Source organism: Phascolarctos cinereus, unplaced genomic scaffold, assembly GCF_003287225.1.
Source record: "Phascolarctos cinereus isolate Bilbo 61053 unplaced genomic scaffold, phaCin_HiC Scaffold_1;HRSCAF=81, whole genome shotgun sequence".
Taxonomy (NCBI): domain Eukaryota; kingdom Metazoa; phylum Chordata; class Mammalia; order Diprotodontia; family Phascolarctidae; genus Phascolarctos; species Phascolarctos cinereus.
This window is the reverse complement of record NW_027555514.1, coordinates 30,150,269-30,171,947: the sequence shown is the minus strand read 5'-3', so window position 1 is coordinate 30,171,947 and position 21,679 is coordinate 30,150,269. Positions and strand designations below refer to the sequence as shown.

General features: G+C 41.4%; 1 protein-coding gene across 2 annotated transcripts in view; it reads left to right on the top strand.

The window, feature by feature from the left end:
* Positions 1–21,679, top strand: part of NR1D2 (nuclear receptor subfamily 1 group D member 2) — a 55,370-nt gene that overhangs the window by 16,781 nt on the left and 16,910 nt on the right. For both annotated transcript variants that reach the window (XM_020971078.2, XM_020971079.2), the window contains exons 2-6: positions 3,513–3,764; positions 4,408–4,496; positions 8,732–8,876; positions 10,644–11,275; positions 14,029–14,214. In XM_020971078.2, coding sequence (XP_020826737.1) covers positions 3,513–3,764; positions 4,408–4,496; positions 8,732–8,876; positions 10,644–11,275; positions 14,029–14,214 — 1,304 coding nt within the window. The remainder of the gene's footprint in view (positions 1–3,512; positions 3,765–4,407; positions 4,497–8,731; positions 8,877–10,643; positions 11,276–14,028; positions 14,215–21,679) is intronic.

Sequence of the window (21,679 nt, the reverse complement as noted above, 5' to 3'; positions counted from 1 at the left end):
TTTCTGTTCATTCAGTAAGACAGCCAGCCATCTCAGGAAAGGTCTGCTAAACATTATTCAGAAAAATCTAGGTCAATCCCTGTGTCCATTCAACTCACGGGGTAACAGAACTAATCAAGCAGAATGACTGTAGTTTTAATTAATCTAGAACCTTGGCAAAATTTCAGTTTGTGATATAGCTAAAGCTCGTTTATGAATGATAGACATAGCATTAAAAAATAATGGTGGGGAAAATAATGTCTGTCATATAAGTTTCAGAATCACGGGATTTCACTGAGAGGCCAGCTAATCCTATCCATAGCAGACTGAAAATACGCTGTGCCCCCAAAAGGGGCATCTAGCAACTGTTTGAAGATCTTCAGCAGTAAAGTGTTCCCTGCTCCAGTCATGGCCCAGTCTATTTTAGTCTATTTAGGATATTCTAATTGTTAGGAAGGTAGGACAGATAAAATGAATTTCATATAAGAATTTTGCTCTGCTTAACGCTTCAGTAAATAGCTTTGTGGACAATAATGAATAAAATTAAGTTGCTTTTTCTTAAATTAAGTTAAAAAAACTTTTTCCACAGCTAAAAATTGTTCAGTGCTATGTCTAATAGGATGAAAATTGAAGAGTAGATGAAGCATCACTGTGGTCCTCAAAGAGTTTTATTATTTCCTTAGATAAAGCAGGTGGAAAAATAAATAAATGTAGATCAAAGGGCAGTTCTGTAGTGCAGTGGATGGAGTTCTGGGCTTGGAGTCTGGAAGAAGTAAGTTTAGTCTTTTAGACACCAGGCATGTGACTGTCCTTAGTTTCTTCATTTGTAAAGTGAAAAAAAGATTGGACTTGAAGCCTTCCAAGGGCCTTTTTAGCTCTTTGTTTATGGTCCTGTGAGCTTCCTGACTGAGGCCCATTCCCCCTTAGCTTCTTAGTCCTTAAGAAGTTGGGATAATTAGAAGTTGGGAGGATGTGTGTGTATGTGAAGGTTCCATTTCTGGAGCCATGAGGGTCTCTTTGGTGATCTCTGTATGAATATGGCAAATTGATCTCCACCCTCTATTACTGTTTTAATTAGGGAGATTAACCCTCCTAAGAGGAACTGCACGTGTAAGCCAGACTATAGGATCTTTGGATAATGGAATGATGTAGATAATGGAATGATGTAGAACATAGTGAGATTGGGGAGGAAGTGAGCAGCCATGAGAATATTCAGGGAATGGCAAAAGGCACAAAACTTTGGAAATAGTTTCAAAGCACTACTTTTTAAAGGGTAATTGCCTCTTTCAGAATTACTGCTATTTCCTTACTTTTGAAGAGTGGCATATAAAGGAAGGAGTGAAGCATTTATTGAATGCTTATCATGGGTAAAGCCCTGTGCTAAGCATTGGGGATACAAACAGAAGACCAGAGACAGGCTTTGCCCTCAGGAAGCTCCCATTCTAATGGGGGGAGACAATAACATGGAAGGGTTCAGCTGTGTGCCGGAGGCAAGGTCAGCAGCCCCTCTTCTTTAATATCCCTTCCACTGTAGTAGGGGCGGTGGTCTGGGAGACACTGTTATTCCCAGCATCCTGGGCTGGCAGCGGTGTTTGGGCTTGCCTGGCCCTTGTCACCTCCTGTCTCTTTTTTAGGATCCTTTGCTGCTTTATAGTGGATAGAACGTTGAAATTAAAATCAGGAAGACCTGTGTTCAAATGTTACCTCAGATTCCAGTTACATAACCCTAGAGAAGCTGCTTAGCCTTCCATAGTTTCTTCAGTTTCCTCATCGGCCAAATGGTGATAATCATAGTCCCTTGCTTTGCACACCTTAAAGCACTGTGTAACTGTTACTGCTGTTGTCATCATCATCACCATCACCACCACTTACGGAGTGTTTCCTTAGGTTTGTTTTTGACTTTTTTTTTTTAGCCAAGTGCTAGGTGGGACTAGCTCTCTGTTCTAGACTTCTTTAATGAGGATTGGTGTATTAATGGAGGGATCCACATTGGGAGGAAGAGCACAGTTCCTTGCTTCCAGTTGTATTTCATTCTGAACAGTAAAGTCATTCAGTATTTTCATTTCTGATTTTTGAAAACATAGAAGAAAAAAAGCCTTAACTTTGTTGGTCTCCTTTATACCGTGTATGTCTACATTAAACCAGCAAAACGCGTCTCACTGTTGAAATCCATGGTGGGTTTGTTGGAGCTGGGAGCAGAAAGGAGAGAAGGGAACTGTCTTTTAGTCTTAGTTTCAGCATGTACTTTGGAATCACTTGTCTGTTTTTAATGTTAGAATGTGGTGTCAAAATACATCATCATGGTTTGTGTAAGAGAAGAATAGGGCACAGAGAGTTACTTTATTGCACAGTATCCTTTTGTATTTCATTCCAGACTTCTATTAAGATTCCGCATCAGGCCCTGTGCCAGTCACAGGGCGATACAAAGACAAATGTGAAATAGTCACTGCCCTCAGGGACCTTACATTCTGACTGGGGAGACAGCAGGTATGTATCCAAGTGTATACAGAGCAGATGCTAGGGTACCAGCAGTGCAGGGAATCAGGAAAAGCTTTGTGTAGAAGATGGTGCTTGGGGTAACCTTTGAAGGAAGTGAGCAGTTTAAAAATGAATGCATGGTACTGCCCAACTCTTCACCTTCAAGTCCTCAGGTATTAAAGCAAAAGCAAAGTTTTATTGAAAGACTAGAGAAAAAACAAAACTGAACTCTTGGAAAACTGAAAACCCTCCAGTTCACAGGTCCTTTCTAAGTTCCTGATCCTTTGGAGTCCCAAGTAAGCAGATTCTTTTCCATCACTGCTTTCTTGCTGCTTCCAGCAGGTATTTATTTCCAGGTGGAATTCTCTGACATGGAGTTGTCTTCTCTCAAAGCAAACATTGCTGTATCATTGGACCCAGTATTCATCCCCACAGAAGGGATAGTTTCAAGAGTTTTCTCCTACTAGCAGCATCACAGCCCTACTGATAACAGTTCTACGCTGGTGACTATTTGCCTTTGTTGCCACTTTTGCTGACCTGGTCTCACAAAAGATTTGCCGGTGGAGCAGTTTTCTAGGTTTAGGTATGGTGGTGATAATACTAAAAATAGGATTTACATTGTACTTGAAAGTTTGCATTGTGTGTGATCTCTTTTGATCCTCACTCTAACTTTGAAGGTGGGTGCTATTATTAGCTTTGTTTTACAGGTGAGGAAACTGAGGCAGAGCAGCATTAAGTAACTTGCTCAGGCTCACACAGATAGGAATTATTTGAGGCTGGACTTGGACTTAAGTCCAGCACTCTCTTGACACTTGAAGACTCAAAATCTTGATGGCCTTCTGACTCCTGCTACCTGAGAAGGGTGTCCTGCACCAGATGGAGTTTGCTCCACTTGGTCTAGGATTGATCGAGTACCTCACTCACTCCCAAGTATTGAGAAATCTTTATTGAGTCTTTGGTTGGGATTTCTCAAATTCCCATTTTCCAGGACATTGCCCAAGGGAGCACCTTTGGAGGACTGACTCACGTAACCATGTTTTCCTTGTCTCTTCTAGGAGGTGTGATTGCTTACATCAGCTCCTCGAGCTCAGCTTCCAGCCCTGCATCTTGTCACAGCGAGGGTTCGGAGAGCAGCTTCCAGTCCTCTCCTTCTTCAGTCCCATCTTCTCCAAACAGTTCTGCGTCATCAGATTGCAATGGCAACATTAATGCTGAAGGCACCTCGAAGAGTGACCGGACAGATGGCCCCATGAAAACCAGCAAATCTAGTGTCACTGGGATGACTAAAGGTCCCGCAGGAGCGACAAGTAAGTGATTCTCACGGTTGGTTTGGCCTTATCTGCTGCCACATGTAGCGCTCAGACACCCCTCACCCCTTGTGTCATTCTATAGACTGTCATATTCATTGGCTCTAATCAGCCACTTTGGCCATCACGAGTTGACAGTCATTGTCCCATGCTGGGTTTGGTCATTTTCCTTGGCCCAGCTTAGCCCCTCTTCTGGCTGAGGTCACAAGCTGCATGGTCTTATAACCCTGCCAGCCTGCCCTTGTCTGAGTTAGGCCATCTAGCTCTTTGCTACTAGCTTCTTTTCATCTAAACAACCATTCCTGAGTCCTCTCTGCCCATAGGGTTTCAAGTAATATCATAGTTGGACCTAGTATGAAAGGCCCTGTTTTCATATTATACCTCAGGAAATCAGAGCTATAGGATATATTTGGGGCAGTTTTACAAAATGTCACTGTGAAAACAAAGCCTCATAAGATGCCTTTGAGTTTGAGAATTTGTTGTACAAATTACTATTTAATTTTAAAAGCAAAGATTTATTTTGTCCCCTCTAGCAGTTGATGCTTTCAAGTTGAATGGGATCAAAATAGTTGATTGCAGAAAAATTCTGAACTCCATGAAGTGTTTGCACCAGCTTTTCACCTGCTGTCTGTTTGTGCCCTAGAATTCAGTGGTATGGTTCTTCTGTGTAAAGTCTGTGGGGATGTGGCGTCAGGATTCCACTATGGAGTTCATGCTTGTGAAGGCTGTAAGGTAATGCATGCTACAGTTCCTGTGCTGGTGGGTCTGCATTCAGAGCGGTGGGCTCTGGGGGGCCATACTAACCTCCCTGCACGAGGGAGAAAGAAATAAACAGTAACTGCTCCCTTTTATTTATGAATTGTAAGCCTAAAACATTTTGGAGTGCAAAAACATCTTGTTTTAAACATCTGATTCTTAATTTTGTGAAAATATTCTTCTTTTCTTATGACTGTTCCTAACAAATAAAACCCCAAACCTTACTTCTGTGACTGAGTAAAATGTATCACTGTGGAACAAACCCAAGCTAAATTGATCTTGAGATCCTAGGACAATCCATCAGGTTTGATTGGCTCTGGAGAGAGGTGTGGTGGATTGCCAATTGTAAAAAATGAAGGTCTTAAATCTTGGGGCCAGATTTCTTCCATTGATCCACACCTGAGGCACTTTGGAAAGTAACGTTGACCCTACTGAAGCAAGGTGGTGGTGGTGGGGCGGAATATCTTCCTTCTCTTGAAGGCTTCATCCATCAGAGGAGCCTGAATGAATCAGAGTCCAGCCATATACTTTACTCCTTTTGGGTTTTGAACCTCAAACAGAAATGATCACATTTGGCAAAGTGGGCTGGCCAAGATGATGAATTCGCAGGGTGAGACAGGAGGGCTTATCTTGGGTGTCCTGAGAAGTTGCAAGGTTGTTTATGTGAGTCTGGCCAGTATTATTTCTTTAAACTAATTCAGCACCTTTCTTTGTACTATTTCTAAAGATTCTGTTTGTAAATAGAGTTAATAGCAAAGCCAAGTCTTCCTGCTCTCATTCTATAGCTGGAGAAACTGAAGTCAGAAAGGACATGTCTTGATGGAGAGCCCATGAAAGGTGCCTTTAGACCCAGGTTCTTTTCTGGGCACAGAGGGACTCCATAGTGCCAAACAAATGGTTGGCTGGCCTCTGTTTGAAGACAGCCTTTCTGGAGGCAGACAGACCCTTCCTCTTTGGGACAGCCTGAATTGTTGGGGATTTTTTCCTGACCTCAAGCCTGAGTCTATTTCTTTGCCCCTTCCACCTATCACTGTGCCTGTTTCTGTACCCTAAAGCAAATGTAGGATGCATGTCAAACTATTTCTATATTTCTAATTCTTTTTTCACAAATTCTAGGATAAAGTGTTTACTTTCCCCCAAGGTTCCCATCATTTCAGCACCACTGATGAAGTTCTCTTTCTTATGTTAGTAAGACTCAAATTCAGAATAGAATTTCCCCTAGTTGATCCTTCCACCTTTGAAAGATGAAATTATTTCTTAGACAAGTCAAGAAGTGATTAGCTGTTTTGCTTATAGAAGGGGGAGAGAGAGCTCCAGTTGATGTCTGGAAACTTGAAGTTCATCACCATTATTCTAGCAGGCCTCTCTTCTGGCTTGGGAATCTGTTTCTCATACTCTTTCTGTCTAGGTGATATGACTTGTTTCTCCTTCCTTTCACCTTCAGTCAAATTGTCCTACTTCTCCCCTCTGATTCCTAGATTTCCCTCACATGAGTAGACCATCTTAATTATACCAGCTGGGCACTCCTCTGGCACATGGGAGGCACTCAGTAAATGTTGACTTTGCTGTAAAGTATACTCATCCAGAACTGTAGTCCAGTCACAGGCCTTATCCCACCCATATCATCGGTGACATAACCTGTGAAATCAGTTGTGCCCTCTTGCAGTAGAGCCTCTACTTCCTCTTGTTAGTTAATTAAACCCTAGGCATTTGTATGTAGACATATGAGGCCATGGATTTTTTTTCTACTGCTTCCCTTTCTTGGATTTCTGTCTCCTGTGAATTTCTGGGTATCTCAGCTGAAATTCTATCTTCTTTGTGGCTACTCTTTATACTAATCTAACTTGGAGAGTAAAAATAGACAATCTTTTCTCTCTTCCATCATTTTTAGTGTAAAGCTCTCTTCCAGTTTTTAAACATTTTTATTTAAAGTTTTGTGTTCCAAAATCTATCCTTCCCTCTCCACCCCGAGACGGTAAGCAATCAGATATAGGTTATATGTATGCAATTATGTAAAACATTTCCATATTAATCATTTTGTACAAGAAGACTTGAATAAAAGAAAAAAATGAAAGTGAAAAATAGCATGCTTCAATCTGTATTCAGTCAATATCAGTTCTTTCTCTGAAGGTGAATAATATGCTTCATCAGTAGTCTTGGGATTGTCTTGGATCATTATATTGCTGAGAATAGCTAAGTCATTCACAATTCTTCATCCAACAATATCGCTGTTACTGTGTACAGTGTTCTCCTGGTTCTGCTCACTTCTCTCAGCATAAGTTCATATAAGTCTTTACAGATTTTTCTGAAATCATTCTCCTTGCCATTTCTTATAGCACAATAATATTCCATTACAATAGTATACCACAGCTTGTTTAGCCATTCCCTAATTGATGGGCATCCCTTTGATTTCCAATTCTTAGCCACCACAAAAAGAGTAAAGCCTTCTTGATTACATATGCAAGACACCTGACAAATACATTCTCACTAGGTGGGAATGGTGTTAGGTATACTCCATCTCTGGCCAGGAATCTGTCAATCCTGTATTATAAGCTGTGTTCTAGAAATCCAAATGCCATTCCCAGATATCAACTTCTTTATCAGCTCTTAACTTGCCTTTAATGGCAAACTGTGAAGAAAATGCAATCTGTGCCTCTGTGATCTGCACTTGTTTGCCTAAGACTGAAGTCTTGTCATTGACAAATTTAAATTCCTGCTGGGAACGTCCTTTGTGTCCATGTGAAACTAGAAGTGGGTAGTCATAATAAATTTGATAAGATCTTTGAACTTTAAGTCACACTTATAGTGAGAGAGGCAGCCTTCTTGGAGGCAGAAAGTCCTGCATTCCACACTGGCCTCACCCCACCCCCAGCTATGTGATTCTCAGGGGGTGCCCATACCTCCTGGGCCCCAGGTAGCTCTCTGACTCTAAGTTGCAGAAGAGCTGCTGCTGTTCTGCATTAGCAGAGGTAGTTTGCTTGCTGGGAACTCCCTGCATCAAAGAAATCACAGGTCTGGACCAAAAAAGAAAAAAAGATTTTAGAAAACATAGATATTAACTTTTGACTATTTGTCATTAACCTAATTCCCGATTTAAAAATCAGTCAAGAGACATGTTTCTAGTGTTTGTCAAGTACTGTGCTTGGCCCTGTAGGGACTTCAAAGAAAGAAGTGTAAGTTTTTGTCCTCAAATAGGCTATAATGCACACTTCAGTACACTAACAGTACAAGGCTCGTTATAGTTGACATGTGACTCAGTGGACAGAGCAGACCAGTGGGTGTAAAGTCAGAGGTTCAGGGTTCAGATGCCACCTGTTGCTGTGTAACCTTTGATAATATGGTCATTGAACCACTCTGGGCTTCAGTTTACTCACCTGTCAAATGAAGGCATTGGGCTCTCTGGTCCTTTCCAGTTCTACAACACCGATCTGTGTTCCTGGAATTTAACTTGGCTTCATCATATGAGCATCAACATATTTTCAACTTCATTGCCTACTATGTGCATGAACCTGAGTTATCTTAGGTGATAAGGTCCTGAGGGTACATCCTAAGCACATTAAGCATTTGTTTTATGAGGAAGAAAACTTTGTAGCTGTTATCAAAGGCCAGAGCAACTCCAGAAAGACCATAGAAAAACCAAAACTAAAAAAAAGTATAACAGAAAAATAACCAAAACAAAGCCCCCAGATCTGTCTATAGCCACATGCCTTCTGGAATCTTTCTTTCTTTAGGATATTGAATAGGGATATGGAGCACTTGGGACCACATTAACCTACCTGGGGCATACAGGCAGGGGAATTTGGAACACACAGTTGGTGTCAGCTGCTCCCTGCAGGTGAGGTCCAGGAGGTTTCGGGAAACCACTGTGGTGTATTTCCTGGCATCTCTGCAGAGTTGGCCTTTAAAAACCCTGCCATGACCATAGATCTATCACTCTAATCAGGAATGTCTGACTGGGGGTATGATGGATATAAAAGAGGGAGATCTGGTGCTTGTTTGAGACATTTCCAATTCTCGTGCTTTTGGGCTCCTAGTGTTTTGGTATGATCACTCTACTGTTTCCCTCCATTCCCAAACAGAAACATTCCCAGGCTGTAGACACACATGAGTGGGATATTGATGACGGCCAGCATGGATCAGCATTGAAGGTTTTGGAAAGGAGAACAGATTTTGATTTCTAAAGCTGGTTGTGTGTATCTCCTTGTTCTTAGGGGTTCTTCAGGAGAAGTATTCAGCAGAATATCCAGTATAAAAAGTGCCTGAAGAATGAGAACTGTTCTATCATGAGGATGAACAGGAACAGATGTCAGCAGTGCCGCTTCAAGAAATGTCTATCTGTTGGGATGTCACGAGACGGTAGGTACCTCCAGTGTGTAGCCAGCTGTAGAATCCCATGGCTCCTGCCCCTGGAGGGTAACATGCACTTCCTGCAGGCTGCCCAGCCTTGCCCCTTGGTGCCTTTTCACCAGTGCACAGCGACTTACTGAAATCACGTTTTGCTGTCTTTGAGGGCTCCCAGCTCTCAAAAGTGGAAATATCCAGGTTCTCTTCTTCCCTTAACTGTCTCATGCTTCTCCCCTAATAACTTGTTTTCTGATCAGTGTTTTGAGTCTTTGTTGCAAAGACACTTTACTTCCCTTTGTCAAGGAGCCCTTAGGTATCATGCCTTGGTTTCTTGGCAGCCCCTTGGGACTCCTCTCCTTGCTTCTCTGTTCACCTACTCTAATGTGAATGTGCTTGAATTGTTAGAATTTGGGTGCTTGGAAAGCAGAAATAAAGTGGAGAAGAACATGTGAGAGCTCCAGTAGTCTGCAGGAGTTGATTGAGATGTTTTTTGTGATGTCCCACACAAGCAAAGTGATCCACAGGATTGTCACTGTGTTCTCTTTGCAGGGAGCTTGTCTTCTCTCTGGGTGGCACCTGCTCTTCAGCAGTTAGGGTAGTCCGGCAGAGGGAGGCATAGACTTTCTACCATGCCATGGCCAGTAGAATTATTTAGGGAGAATCCATGGGACTGTACCAGAGACAATCCTCAAAAGAGACATTGCATCAAGCAGTATCTTGAGAACAGAATTTGACGACTGAATGCTAGGATTATCAGTTTTGAGAACTCTAGCTTTCTCTCTCTCCCTCTCTCTCTCTCTCTCTTTCTCTGTCTCTTCTCTCTCTCTCTCATTAGTTGAAGATGTCAGGTGGAGTGTTTCATACCCTTCCAAGAACATTACAAAGGTGACAATTTGTAAAGAAGGGGATGTATTCATATTGGGTAGAGGGGAAGAGCTGATAAAAACAAACAAACAAACTTTTCTTTGAAAATGCCAGTATCAGTGACTTCTCACTGAATGAGTATATTGAATTTCGATGCATCGTTAGCACTAGAAGTAGTTTTTCTTTTTCTTTTTTCTTCAGCATCTCTAGGCTCTTAGAACACAGGGTAGACACCAAAACTGTGGATACTAGAAGAATGGAGAGTGAATAGTCTTATTTTTTTCCATTATTTTTATAAAAATCTGCAAGTATCTGTTCAGATATTCATTTTTATTCATCTTTTTTTATTTTCTAGCTTGAGAAGCTGCTTATGTGATTGTTGTTAGGTGTTAAGAGTAAGGTCACTAATGTGATTTGACAAGGGGAAGATTTTTGAGAAGGCCTTGACGTAGAGCAGGATGACTTCCATATCATTATTGGACTGATCTCTGAGCCCCGTGGCCACTCGTGCTGCATCTAGGTATAGGAGAGAGATAGAGACGGGGCTGATGACTTATTAGCAGAGGGAACTGCACGTTGAGTACATTCTCTCAGCCAGTGCAGGTCTGTCGGTGCTTAGAGTATTGAAATGTCAAGTGTCTATCCCAAGATCCTATATATATTAAGGGTGGGACTTGAACCCAGATCTTCCTGCCTTTGGAGTCAGATCTCTTAATGGCTGTGTCACCTGTATACACATATATCTATAACATTGACCACATAGCCATCAAACTTAGGATGTGTTTTAGGAGCATAGAGATAGCTCTTAAATGACTAGCAGCTTGTTATATAAAACAATTTTTATTTTGTTTGACTATATATATACAATATATAGCTATATTGTAAATAAGAATTAGATATCTTTCTCTCCAACAGCTGTTCGGTTTGGTCGAATTCCTAAACGTGAAAAGCAGAGGATGCTGATGGAAATGCAGAGTGCTATGAAGACCATGATGACCAGCCAGTTCAGTGGTCACTTGCAGAGTGAAGCGTTGGTGGAACGTCACGGACAGACAACGTCACCGGCCCAGGAACAGCTGAGACCCAAACCTCAGATGCAACAGGAGAACATGAAAAGTCCCTCTCCTCCACCGTCGGATTTTGCAAAGGAAGAAGTAATTGGCATGGTGACCAGAGCCCATCAGGACACCTTCATGTATAACCAAGAGCAGCAAGAGAACTCGGCTGAGGTCATGCAGCATCCGAGGGGAGAAAGGATTCCAAAGAGCATGGAGCAGTATAATTTAAATCATGACCATTGTAGCAATGGGCTTGGAGGCAGCCATTATCCCAGTAGTGAGAGCCAGCACCACCTCAGCGGACAGTACAAAGGGAGGAGCATCATGCATTATCCAAATGGGCGTGCCATTTGCATTACAAATGGACACTGTATGAACTTCTCCAATGGCTATACTCAAAGAGTATGTGATCAAATACCAGTTGATGGATTTTCTCAGAATGAGAACACAAATAGTTACCTGTGCAACACTGGAGGGAGAATGCATCTGGTATAGTGATGTTGATTACTTTTGCTCTGCCTAAATTAAGGAAATTTCAAAGATTTTTAAATTTTGGTGTGATAATAGTAGTGCCTGGGCTCAAAACACCTGAAAGATTTCTGGTACCAATTTTGTGCAGAACTTTAGGTTAGACAATTTAGTTTTTAACAAACATCTTCCAATTGCTAAATAACTTGATTTCATGAGATTTAGATGTAGGTGCGTGATTTGATTAGAGAAGAGTAGGATTTTATTTTTTTACAAAATAATTTATGCAAATTATAAATTACAAAGAGTGCCTTTTTTCCCCTTTGAAATGATTTTTAAAATTTAAGTCCTAGAGCATAAGGCATTTTTTAAGACAGTGAGTATCAGGGCCTCTGATCCTTACAGGCTACATATTAACTTAGAAAACCACAAATTCACGTTATCTGTGTTGAACTATATATCTTTTAATGTTGTTGAACAGTTTCCAATCCTATTGTACAACAATTATATTTACAACAACACCAACAGCCCCTTCAACACTTGCCTCTGAGAAGGAGGGAAAGAACCACTGTTTGTCCCACTTTCTCTAGTACTTCCAGGATCTGTTTCATGATCATCAGCAGAATCAGTGTTGGACTGCTCTCTTATTCAGTAGATGAAAAACGTTTCTGAAGAGCCTGTGTTTTTTAAGTTCTGAATATTTCTGGATGGGACCAGTTTATTGGCATTCTACACTAGTGAGCCCAAGTATTTTTCTAAGGGAAAATTCTTACAGGACAAGCGACCCCCTTTTTTATGGCGCACGATATTTATTAAGGTATTTTTAAAATGATGTTTTTAAGAAATTGTCTTTTGACCCAACACAAAATCCCAGGCTCACCACCTACAGAATACATTCCTAAAAACAGTTAAGCAAAAATAATCAGCTGTTTTGATACAGATTTGTACTAGGATTTTCTGTTATTTGAGACTTAATTGTTATTTTAACGAAATCTGTTTTAAGGATTCTCTTAGAAATGTCCATTTGGGGTCACCTTTTGGGAATGGAGAGTGTTAGCAGTTTTTTTTTTCCTTCACAAATTTCTCATTTGCTAATGTTCTGGAACAGATCCATGAACATGCAGTGTTCATCTCCTGTCAAAGTTCTACCCACAGTAGCTGGTATCACAGGATTCACAATCCATGTGGTCCATGGTTAGTGTGTGTTTTTTTTCTCCAGCAGACTAGCCAGTCTGTTGTATTCTGTTTTCTAAAGCAGATGTCCTTTTTAGCCTTCTTTTTCCCCACAATCATTGGACCTCCAGGAGCCACCAGCCTGTGCAGCCTCTTTCAGGCTGAATGGTTTTGTAACATTTCTCATAGTTAGAGAACTCTGCAAGCACACATCTTAGGTGTAACAGTTGAAAAAGGATCCGGGGAAGTCAACAGCAGTGCGGGTCAGTCTCTTTTTAGCTGCCATCTAGCAATGTTATCCTTTCTCTAGCAAATAGAAGGTCATCTCTGGTTCACTCACGGCTTGACTGAACAAGAGAGAGGTCCAACCCTGCTGCTCATCATGAAATGGACATTGGAATTACTGGAGGGAGACTCTGAGCTTCTTAGCTCCTCCTTAGGGGCAGCACGTAGCACCGAGGTGGGGGAAGGTGGCAGCAGATGAAGATGGAACTGGGACATGGTTAACAAAATAAAGAAAAATACAGCATAACATAGCTCATGTTAATTTGTGGTTGCTGCAGTGTGCTGCTGCCTGTAAGGATCACTTCTATTTGATTTTGGCCCCTGGTGTAGCAAACAGAGCTGGCCCAGGTAGATTGGATGGCTGCTGTGACTGCAGAATAGCTGCTTTCATTGACAGATGGCTTTTTCTTTTTTTTTTCTTTGGTCCAGGTTGAGAAGTGACTTGAATTTTCCTAAGTGTTCAGTTTAATTCTGATGGGGAAGCTCATTTACCAGTAAATGATCCTTATATGATTTCTGAAACATCAGCCTTGGGTATACTTTGTAGTTCAAAGGGCCTACTCTCTTGCTTTGGTTTTCCATTGTGGAAAAGAAGCCTAAAAGCATTTATTTAAAAGCCCACTACTATCCATAATACCAGAGGATGCCAAAGGCAGAAATGCAGCTGCCTAATATGGGCAAATAAATAATGGCCCTATTTGGGAAGAAAGTTTTCTTTCTACCCATCAAATTCTATAGGATCCAATGGAAACTTGTGAGCAAATGAAAGACTTGCCAGTATGGATCCTCCTTTTCTGCTTCCCCTTCCCTCTTTCTCTTCTTTCCCTTGCTTCCCTTACATCTCTTCCTTCTAAGCCAATGGAATCGTAGCCCCATTCCCCATATCTCTTTGGAAGTACTCCAAACTTCTCAGCCTGTTTCTGGAAAAGGGCTGTTTTTGGATCTCTGGAGTGCCCATCAAAGTACTGCCATATACAAACTGGATTTTTGGGTCAGTGTAATCATTATTGGAAATAGAAGCTTGTTGTAATACTTAAGATTCAGGTAACTCTGGTGATTAATATTAGGTATTTAATTTTAAATTCCCATAAGAGTTTCTACAGCAATATAGCTAGCAAACAGAGTTAGTTGTTACCAGTGTTTGAGAGTGTGTGTGTGTGTGTGTGTGTGTGGTGTGTGTGTGTGTGTGTGTGTGAGGGTTGGGGGAGAAGGGAGATAATATTTTGTGATGTTCTTATTTCTAAGAATCTTGATTTTTGAATTTTCTTTTTACTTTTCTCTTTTTAAAAAGAGTCCTTTTATTTTATGTCTTCTAGGTGTGTCCTATGAGTAAGTCTCCATATGTGGATCCTCATAAATCAGGCCATGAAATCTGGGAAGAATTTTCCATGAGTTTTACCCCAGCAGTGAAAGAAGTGGTTGAGTTTGCAAAGCGTATCCCAGGGTTCAGAGATCTTTCCCAACATGACCAGGTCAACCTTTTAAAGGCAGGGACCTTTGAGGTAAGAAAAATGCATTTTGTGAAGGTTTTTGTATGAATAAGTAACTGTTTTAAAGGTGGTGTGACCTAGTTGCTAAATGGCTGACCCCAAGTCAGGTAGACCTGGCTTCAAGATTTGCCTGGGATACATACGTATACACCTGCGTAGATACATGTATGTGTACACACACACACACACACACACACACACACACACACACACACACACGTACACACGTGTGTGTGTATATATATATATATATTTTTTTAAATTTTAGTTTTCAATTAACATTCATTTTCTCTCCCATTTCTCCCACTTTAAAAGAAAAACAAAAACTTTGTGACAAATAAAGTCAAGCAAAATAAATTCCCATGTTGACACTATCTAAAAATGTGTGCTCTTTCTGCTTCTCAAGTCTTTCAACTCTGTGTCAGGAGGCAGTAGGACAGCTTGGTTCATCATCAGTCCTCCAAAAGCATGTTTGATTATTGCCTTGGTCAGGTAAGACCTGCCTTCGGTAGGCTGCCCATGTGACACAGGGCTAGTCTCCTAACTTCTTGGTGTCCCAGACAAAACTCCAAGACTGTAAGTTGTAGATCAGGTGCTGATTTGGTGGAGATAATTTCTTTACTGGGAGCTCCTTATGTTATGAAATCAAGGTCTGGAAAAATACACTGCAAGGGTGTCATAACTATGTGTTGATTTTTGGTTCCAGCAGGCCTTATTTAGAGGTAAACTTACAAAACTACTGCTGAAAGGATGGGGGATGCGCAGTCTAAGTTCTCCTTGTCCCTGAACTCGGTGTTAATGATAAGCCATGTTTGATTGTTTTCCTGGTCTCATGATGCTTAGGGGTGTTGCTGCTTCTCTGCTCCTGCCCAGGAGTCATTCAGTTGTAGTTGCTGGATGGCTGGCTTTAGTAGTTGTTTACTGTAGTTGGTATAGTCTTGTACATATCATTCAATTTAACAGAAAGGTATTAAGCACCTGCTTTGTGCAGGCCTGCCCTCCAGGAGGTTACCTTCTATCAGGGAGGATACAGCATGTGTACGAAGAAGCACATATGAAGTATGTGCTGATGAATGCAAAGTGATATTAATCAAATGGGAGAGAGAGCTAATAATGGAGAGCCTCCATGAAGATATTATGGAGAAGATGGCATCTGAGCTGAGTTTTGAAGGAATGGAAAGGTTTGAAATGGCAGTGAGGAGAGAGTGCCAGGTGATGAGAGATGGCATCTGGTGCAGTGGGAAGGCCTAGCATGCCAGGTTGACTGAGAGAGGGCACTGCAAGCTTTGTTTTCTGCACAGATGTCCTACTGCAAACACGCGTGAGTTCTGATGGGGTCTCTGTTACTTCTGCAATCCTCTTGACAGGTGTTAGGTCTAAATTCAGGTGTGTCTGAAGCCAGCTTGGACAGTCTTGGAGAGCAGACTGTTAAATTTTCAGTGTGAATACTTAGGTCTTGGAAATTGGCAAGAGCTACACATCAGGGCTCGAAGTATTGTTTTTTGATTGTCTAGACTTAAGAAAGTGATGGAGATTAAACTGAAAAGAGTGTCCCTTGGACTTTTCTTTTTTTTTAGAGAACTAATAGTTAAATATTCACCAGCACATCCCTGCCTATAATCCACATGCTGTGTCTAAGATAAAAGACCTTCTTTCTCTTTTCCATCTTATCCTGAAAATGGCATGTTTTAAAGTACACTCTGAACATGAAACTAGATGGGTTCTAGATCAGATCACTTCATGTGGCACTATCCTTTCCATCCCATGTCTAAAACAGCTTTTTGCTCAGACCTTTTGTGGCCTCCACCTTTGACCAGGTTTTGTCTCCTAACCAATTTCTGACCATCCTGTCAAACAGCTGTAGGCTTTGCTACCCTAATTCTGCATCCAAACCTGCTCTTACACCAGCATCCTAATAGAGACTTGGAATATAGGTGGACTCTGTGATAATCCAGGATGCAGGACCACAGTCATGCTTCCTCCCACACATAGTCCTAGGATTAACGTGGCTCTGCCCACTCCCCATCTTGTAGAACCCATAAAAAAGAGAAAGTAGTGGCAGAGTATGCCCTACTGCCTCCCCTTGCAGGTGTCTCAACGGGAACCCCCCCAATAGAATAATACTTGCTTTTCCCAGTCTGTCATTTTAGTCTCCACCTGTTTCTTCTGGTATATCATCTACAGTCCTGAGGCTGAAAAAAAGGAGCTGATGATCTGGACTGGCCCTCCCCTAGGGATTGGAGAGAAGGCTCCTTTTCAGATGTGACAAATCGTCAGTTTTCTGCAGATGATAAACTCCAAACTCTAGATAAAAACATGACCACATAGGGACCTTCCCATTTGGGTGTAAGAAAGAAAACATATGTATGCCTGTGACATCTCATCAGTCCATAAACAAACATTTATTAAGCAGCTCCTGCGTGCTTGGCACTGTGCTAATTGCTGAGGAGACGCAGACGGCATTGAAACAGTTTATGCCTTCAAGGAGCTTCCGTTGTGTATGTGTGTAGGTAGAAGAAAGCATACATGTATAGATTATAAAGATATAGATATCCTCAAAATACATACGGAGTAACTAGAAAGACACTATCAGCTGCAGGGAGGGCCTCATGTAAAAGTTGGCACTTGAGTGAAATTTTGAAGGAAATCAAAAATTTTATGAGGCCTGGGTAATAAAGGAGAGCAGCCTTGGGGACCACTAGTACAAAGGCACTGAGATAAGACCTGGCATATCACTGCCCCTGCACATACTCTGGTAGCACTGCTGGGGATACCTCTGGGTTGGCTGGTCTTCTTCGTTTCTAGCTCTCCTTCCACCAGCTCTGTTTAGGTCCAGGACACCCAGCTTATCTCTCAGTGTATGGTTCTCAGCTTGCCCAGTTGCCTGTAAGTGTTCTGTCACACAGAGCTAGCTGTTAATGGATTTCTGGGATGTTCTTTCATCCTTTCCTGGTAAACCCCTGGACTTTGTTCTCTCCATCAATAGGAGAGATTCAGAAAAATGAGTAGCGTCAGCCACATCCTTCTGCCCTGCTACTGGTTGCCAACACATTCTGCTGGAGCGTTGGGCTATTGCAGTCCCCTTGGGGTTATTCCTAAGGCTTTCCCTGATGCTGCCTGCCTAGCCGGCCTGCAGAGTGTTTTCCACTGGGCTTAGGCTGTTGAGTGAAAAGAAAGTTTATGTAGATATCATTGAGCAGAATGTTGAGTTCGTAGTCTGCAGTCAAATATTTGTGGATCGATTCAGGTTGTATTTGATTTCAGTACACTCATGTTGGAGTATTTTTCTTTCACACATAATCTCTCAACACTGCATGCTTTTGGAAAAAAGTCTAGATGCTTTTGATGAACAGTTTTCGTGGGGATCTCCTTGAGCAGTTAACACTTCATTTCCCTGGCATCGATGCTGTCTGTAATCAGCCCTACTACCAACTATATAGATAACACTCTTTCCTGAGCACATAGATGCTTTGTCCAGTTCTCTGAAGAATTCCTCAGGGCCCCGACACTTGAGTTTTCAAAGTTCTGGGCTCTTGTTGACTTAATTGTTTTTTGCATTTCAGAGACTTTATTTAAAGCAGTAGAACATTACCAACTACAAAGATTCTGCTTTTGCTGAGTTAATGGTGGACGGCTCTCCTTTTAATGTCCACTGACTTTGGAGTGATTCTTACTTTGGTAGAAAATCTGCCCAAGGCTAAACGAGTCTACATGTAAATTGTTCATCATTTTTGCGAGTACTCCACATATGTTTTCCTTCCATTCAGATGCTTCGTCAGGAAGGATCAGCTACTGTTTCTTACATCTGTTGAGGGGTTGATATTTGGGGTCAGCTAGTCAGGTTGACCAGTGGTCTTTGATTTTACCCTTGTTGGCATAGAGAGGGATGAAATGTAAGTTTAGAATCTAAGTCTGAGTGGTGTGACCTTGGACATCTCTTCTAGGAAGGCATCAGGTTTTCCATCAATTCAGTAATTGTGTTTGTTGTTAAATGCATTTAATTTGTTAACATAAGTTATTTATTTATGAGTGGACTTGAGTTATTTCCCTTTTTGTGGCTGGAACTCTGAGCACTCAGAACTCATGTCCTTGCTCCCTGGCTTCTTGTATGTGCTGAGCGGTTTCTTCATGTCTCCACATCTGTCTTCTGTCTTTATCCACGTGTACTTGGGTGATTCTGTTGCTGTGCGGGTCTGTGGGGATGGTATCCTTCTATTGCCGCCTTCAGAGGCGTGCGTTTGACTCAAGCATTTTAAATACTTCCCTGGCCTTTCACACTATGATACTCTTTGGCTTTTTAGGACCTCTCGATTCTTCAGTGAACATGGTCTCCCATGTGGCAGGAGTGGAGCAGTGTTGGTCTTGTAGAGGAGGACTTTTGTGTTTGGGGAGAAGCTTGGGGTTCCTGAAAGCCCTACATAGGACAGCTTGCATCTGTCTTTCTTTTCTGGCCTGAATCATGCTTGTTGCTCTTCTATATTGTGTATCTAGAATCTGTGCTCTAGGTGTTGTCTGTCCATCGGTATAGTTGGATGTCTCTAGATCTCGTGCATCCTTCATCTGCTTGCTTTCTGGTGTGGATTGTTGGGCTAAAGTCTTTTTTTTCCTTTTGAGTAGTATTTAATTTTTTCCAATTACATGTAAAGACAAATTTTAACATTAATTTTTAAAATAAACTCTTGAGTTCCAAATTTTCATCCTTTCTCCCTCCTTTCCCTCCTCCCTAACATGGTAAGCAATTTGATACAGGTTATCTCTGTGCAATCATGTAAAACATTTCCATATTAGTCAGTCATATCATGAAAGAAAAAAAAGAACAAAGGAAAAAAAACTACCAAAAATAAAAAAGCAAAAATAGTCTGCTTCAGTCTGAATTCAGACTCTGTCAGTTCTCTCTCTGGATGTAGATAGCATTTTCCATCATGAGTCTTGGAATTGTCTTGGATCATTGTATTACTGAGAAGAGCTAAGTTAATGATAGTTGAGCAGTGTACAGTATTGTGATGGCAGTGTTCCCCTAGTTCTGCTCACTTCGCTTTGCATCCTTTCTTGTAAGTCTTCCCAGGTTTTTCTGAAAACTATCTGTTTGTCAAAGTGAGAACCTGAAAAGACCTTAGCTTAAAAGGGCCAAGGTCTCCCACTGCATCCTGGGTCATCTCCAGGTATCTCGATCGAAATCCTGCCACTGGACCCAGGTGGCTCTGGAGGAGAAAGTGAGGCTGGTGACCTTGCACAGCCCGCCGTCACTCAAATCAAGGTCAATTGCCAATCATGTCATCATGTCGCTGATGTCAAGGTCCTCTTTGAAAACAAAGGACAAACCGCAACCACATACATAGCAACATACACAAAAATACACACATATATATACACACTTAGAGGGGGTCTTCTATTAATCATAGTTCTCACAGCTTTCAAAGTTGTTTGTCTTTACAGCATTGTTGTTGTATAAATTGTTCTCCTGGTTGTGCCCATTTCATTCTTTATCAGTATGTAAAATCTTTAAAATTGTTCATTTGTATAGTGTTGATAGCGTAAATTGTTCACTTAATTCCGCATCAGGTTGTTGTGGTCTGGGAGTCTTGGTAACTCGGAAATACAAAGGCAAAGGGTGTGAGTCTGACGTGAAATAATTTGACCACTCGGGAGCCAAGATGGCAGAGAAAAAGGTAGTTGCTTTCACCCTCCCCTATCAGCGTCTGAAAACCCAGAAAATATCACCCCAGGGAAAAAAGACCCTGGAACAGCTGAACTAGAAGAAAGATGGGGAACAGCAGAGCAGCAGCCCAGCAAATGGGTCTGCCAGTGCCTCAGCAAAAAGAAGGGAAACAGCACTACAAAGGGGCCCCAGGCGGATAAGCACCCTGCAGCATTCATCTGAAAGGAGCTGAAGAAAGCAACCTAGAGTCTTCCTAAAGTCCCAGCCTTGCTGATTCCAACCCAGCACCAGGTAAGCTGTCAGAACCCTACAGCCTCCAGTTGCCAACGTAAGAGGCCCCAGCACACAAAGCCAGTGACCAAGGCCTACGCTGCCAACACAAGAAGCTTGGTTCAGTGCCCTCTGTTCCGCAAGAGAGCTCAGTCTCTTTAAAGAATAAAGAAACCATGAGTGAAAAGAAACGTACCATAGATTCGTATTATGAGAAGAGTGAAGATCAAGACAGAAATTCTGAAGAGGACAGCATTGTCAACAAACCCACGTTTGCAACATCAAAAGGGAATATGAACTGGTCTGAAGCCCAAAAACCTTCTTAGAAGAGCTCAAGAAGGATTTTAAAAGTCATGAGAGAGTAGAAGAGTCCTTAAAAATACAATTGGCCAATTGGAAAAAAGTACACCGAAGAAAACAAATCCCTTAAAAATACAATTGGTCAATTGAAGAAGGAAGTACAAAAGCTAACAGAAGAAAACAATCTGTTAAAAACTAGAATTGGACAAATGGAAAGTAGTGACTCTATGAGAGAGCAAGAATCAGTCAAACAGAAACAAAGAAATGAAAAAATAGATGAAAATGTAAAATACCTCATTGGTAAAACAACCGACCTGGAAAATTGATCCAGGAAAGACAATTTAAAAATCGTTGGATTACCTGAAAGTCATGATGAAAAAAAGAGCCTGGACATTATCTTTCAGGAAATCATAAAGGAAAACTGCCCAGAAGTCCTAGAACCAGAAGGGAAAATAACCATAGAAAGAATACACTGCTCACCACCTGAAAGAGATCCCAAATTGACAACGCCAAGGATATAATAGCAAAATTCCAAAATTACCAATGAAAGAAAGGTGCTGCAAGCAGCCAAAAAAACAATTTAAATATCATGGAACCACAGTCAGGATTACACAGTACCTTGCAGCTTCTACATGAAAAGACCGCAGGGCGTGGAACATGACATTCTATAAGGCAAAGGAGCTTGGACTGCAGCCAATGATCAAGTAGCTTGCAAAAATGAGCATGATTTTTCAAGGGAGGAGATGGATATCCAACGAAATAGGGGACTTCCAAACCTTCCTGATGAAAAGACCAGAGCTCAACAGAAAATGTGTCTTTGAGTAAAGATTCAAGAAAAAAAGTAAAGAGAGAAAATACACAGTGTGTTAATAAAGGCAGCCTGTTTACATCCCTACAAGGAAAGATGACACTTGCAGCTCTTGAAACTGTATGTTATTACACCATGTTAAAGGAGTGTAATAAAGGGGTGGATATTAGTGACTTTTGATGTAATGATAAAAAAAATATAATCAAGTGGGTTAAATGGATCCAAGTAATGGATAAGTCTGATCTTTAGAAAATGTACTGAGAAGGAGGAGGCAGACAAGGGTAAATTATATTACAGAAAAGACAGAAAATCCATATAGCAGAGGGAAAGAAGGGTGGGGTGAGCATTGTTTGAACCTTACTCTCATCAAATTTGGCTCAAGAAGGGAATAACATAATCAGTTAGGTATAGAAATCTAACTTGCCCTATAACATAGGGGG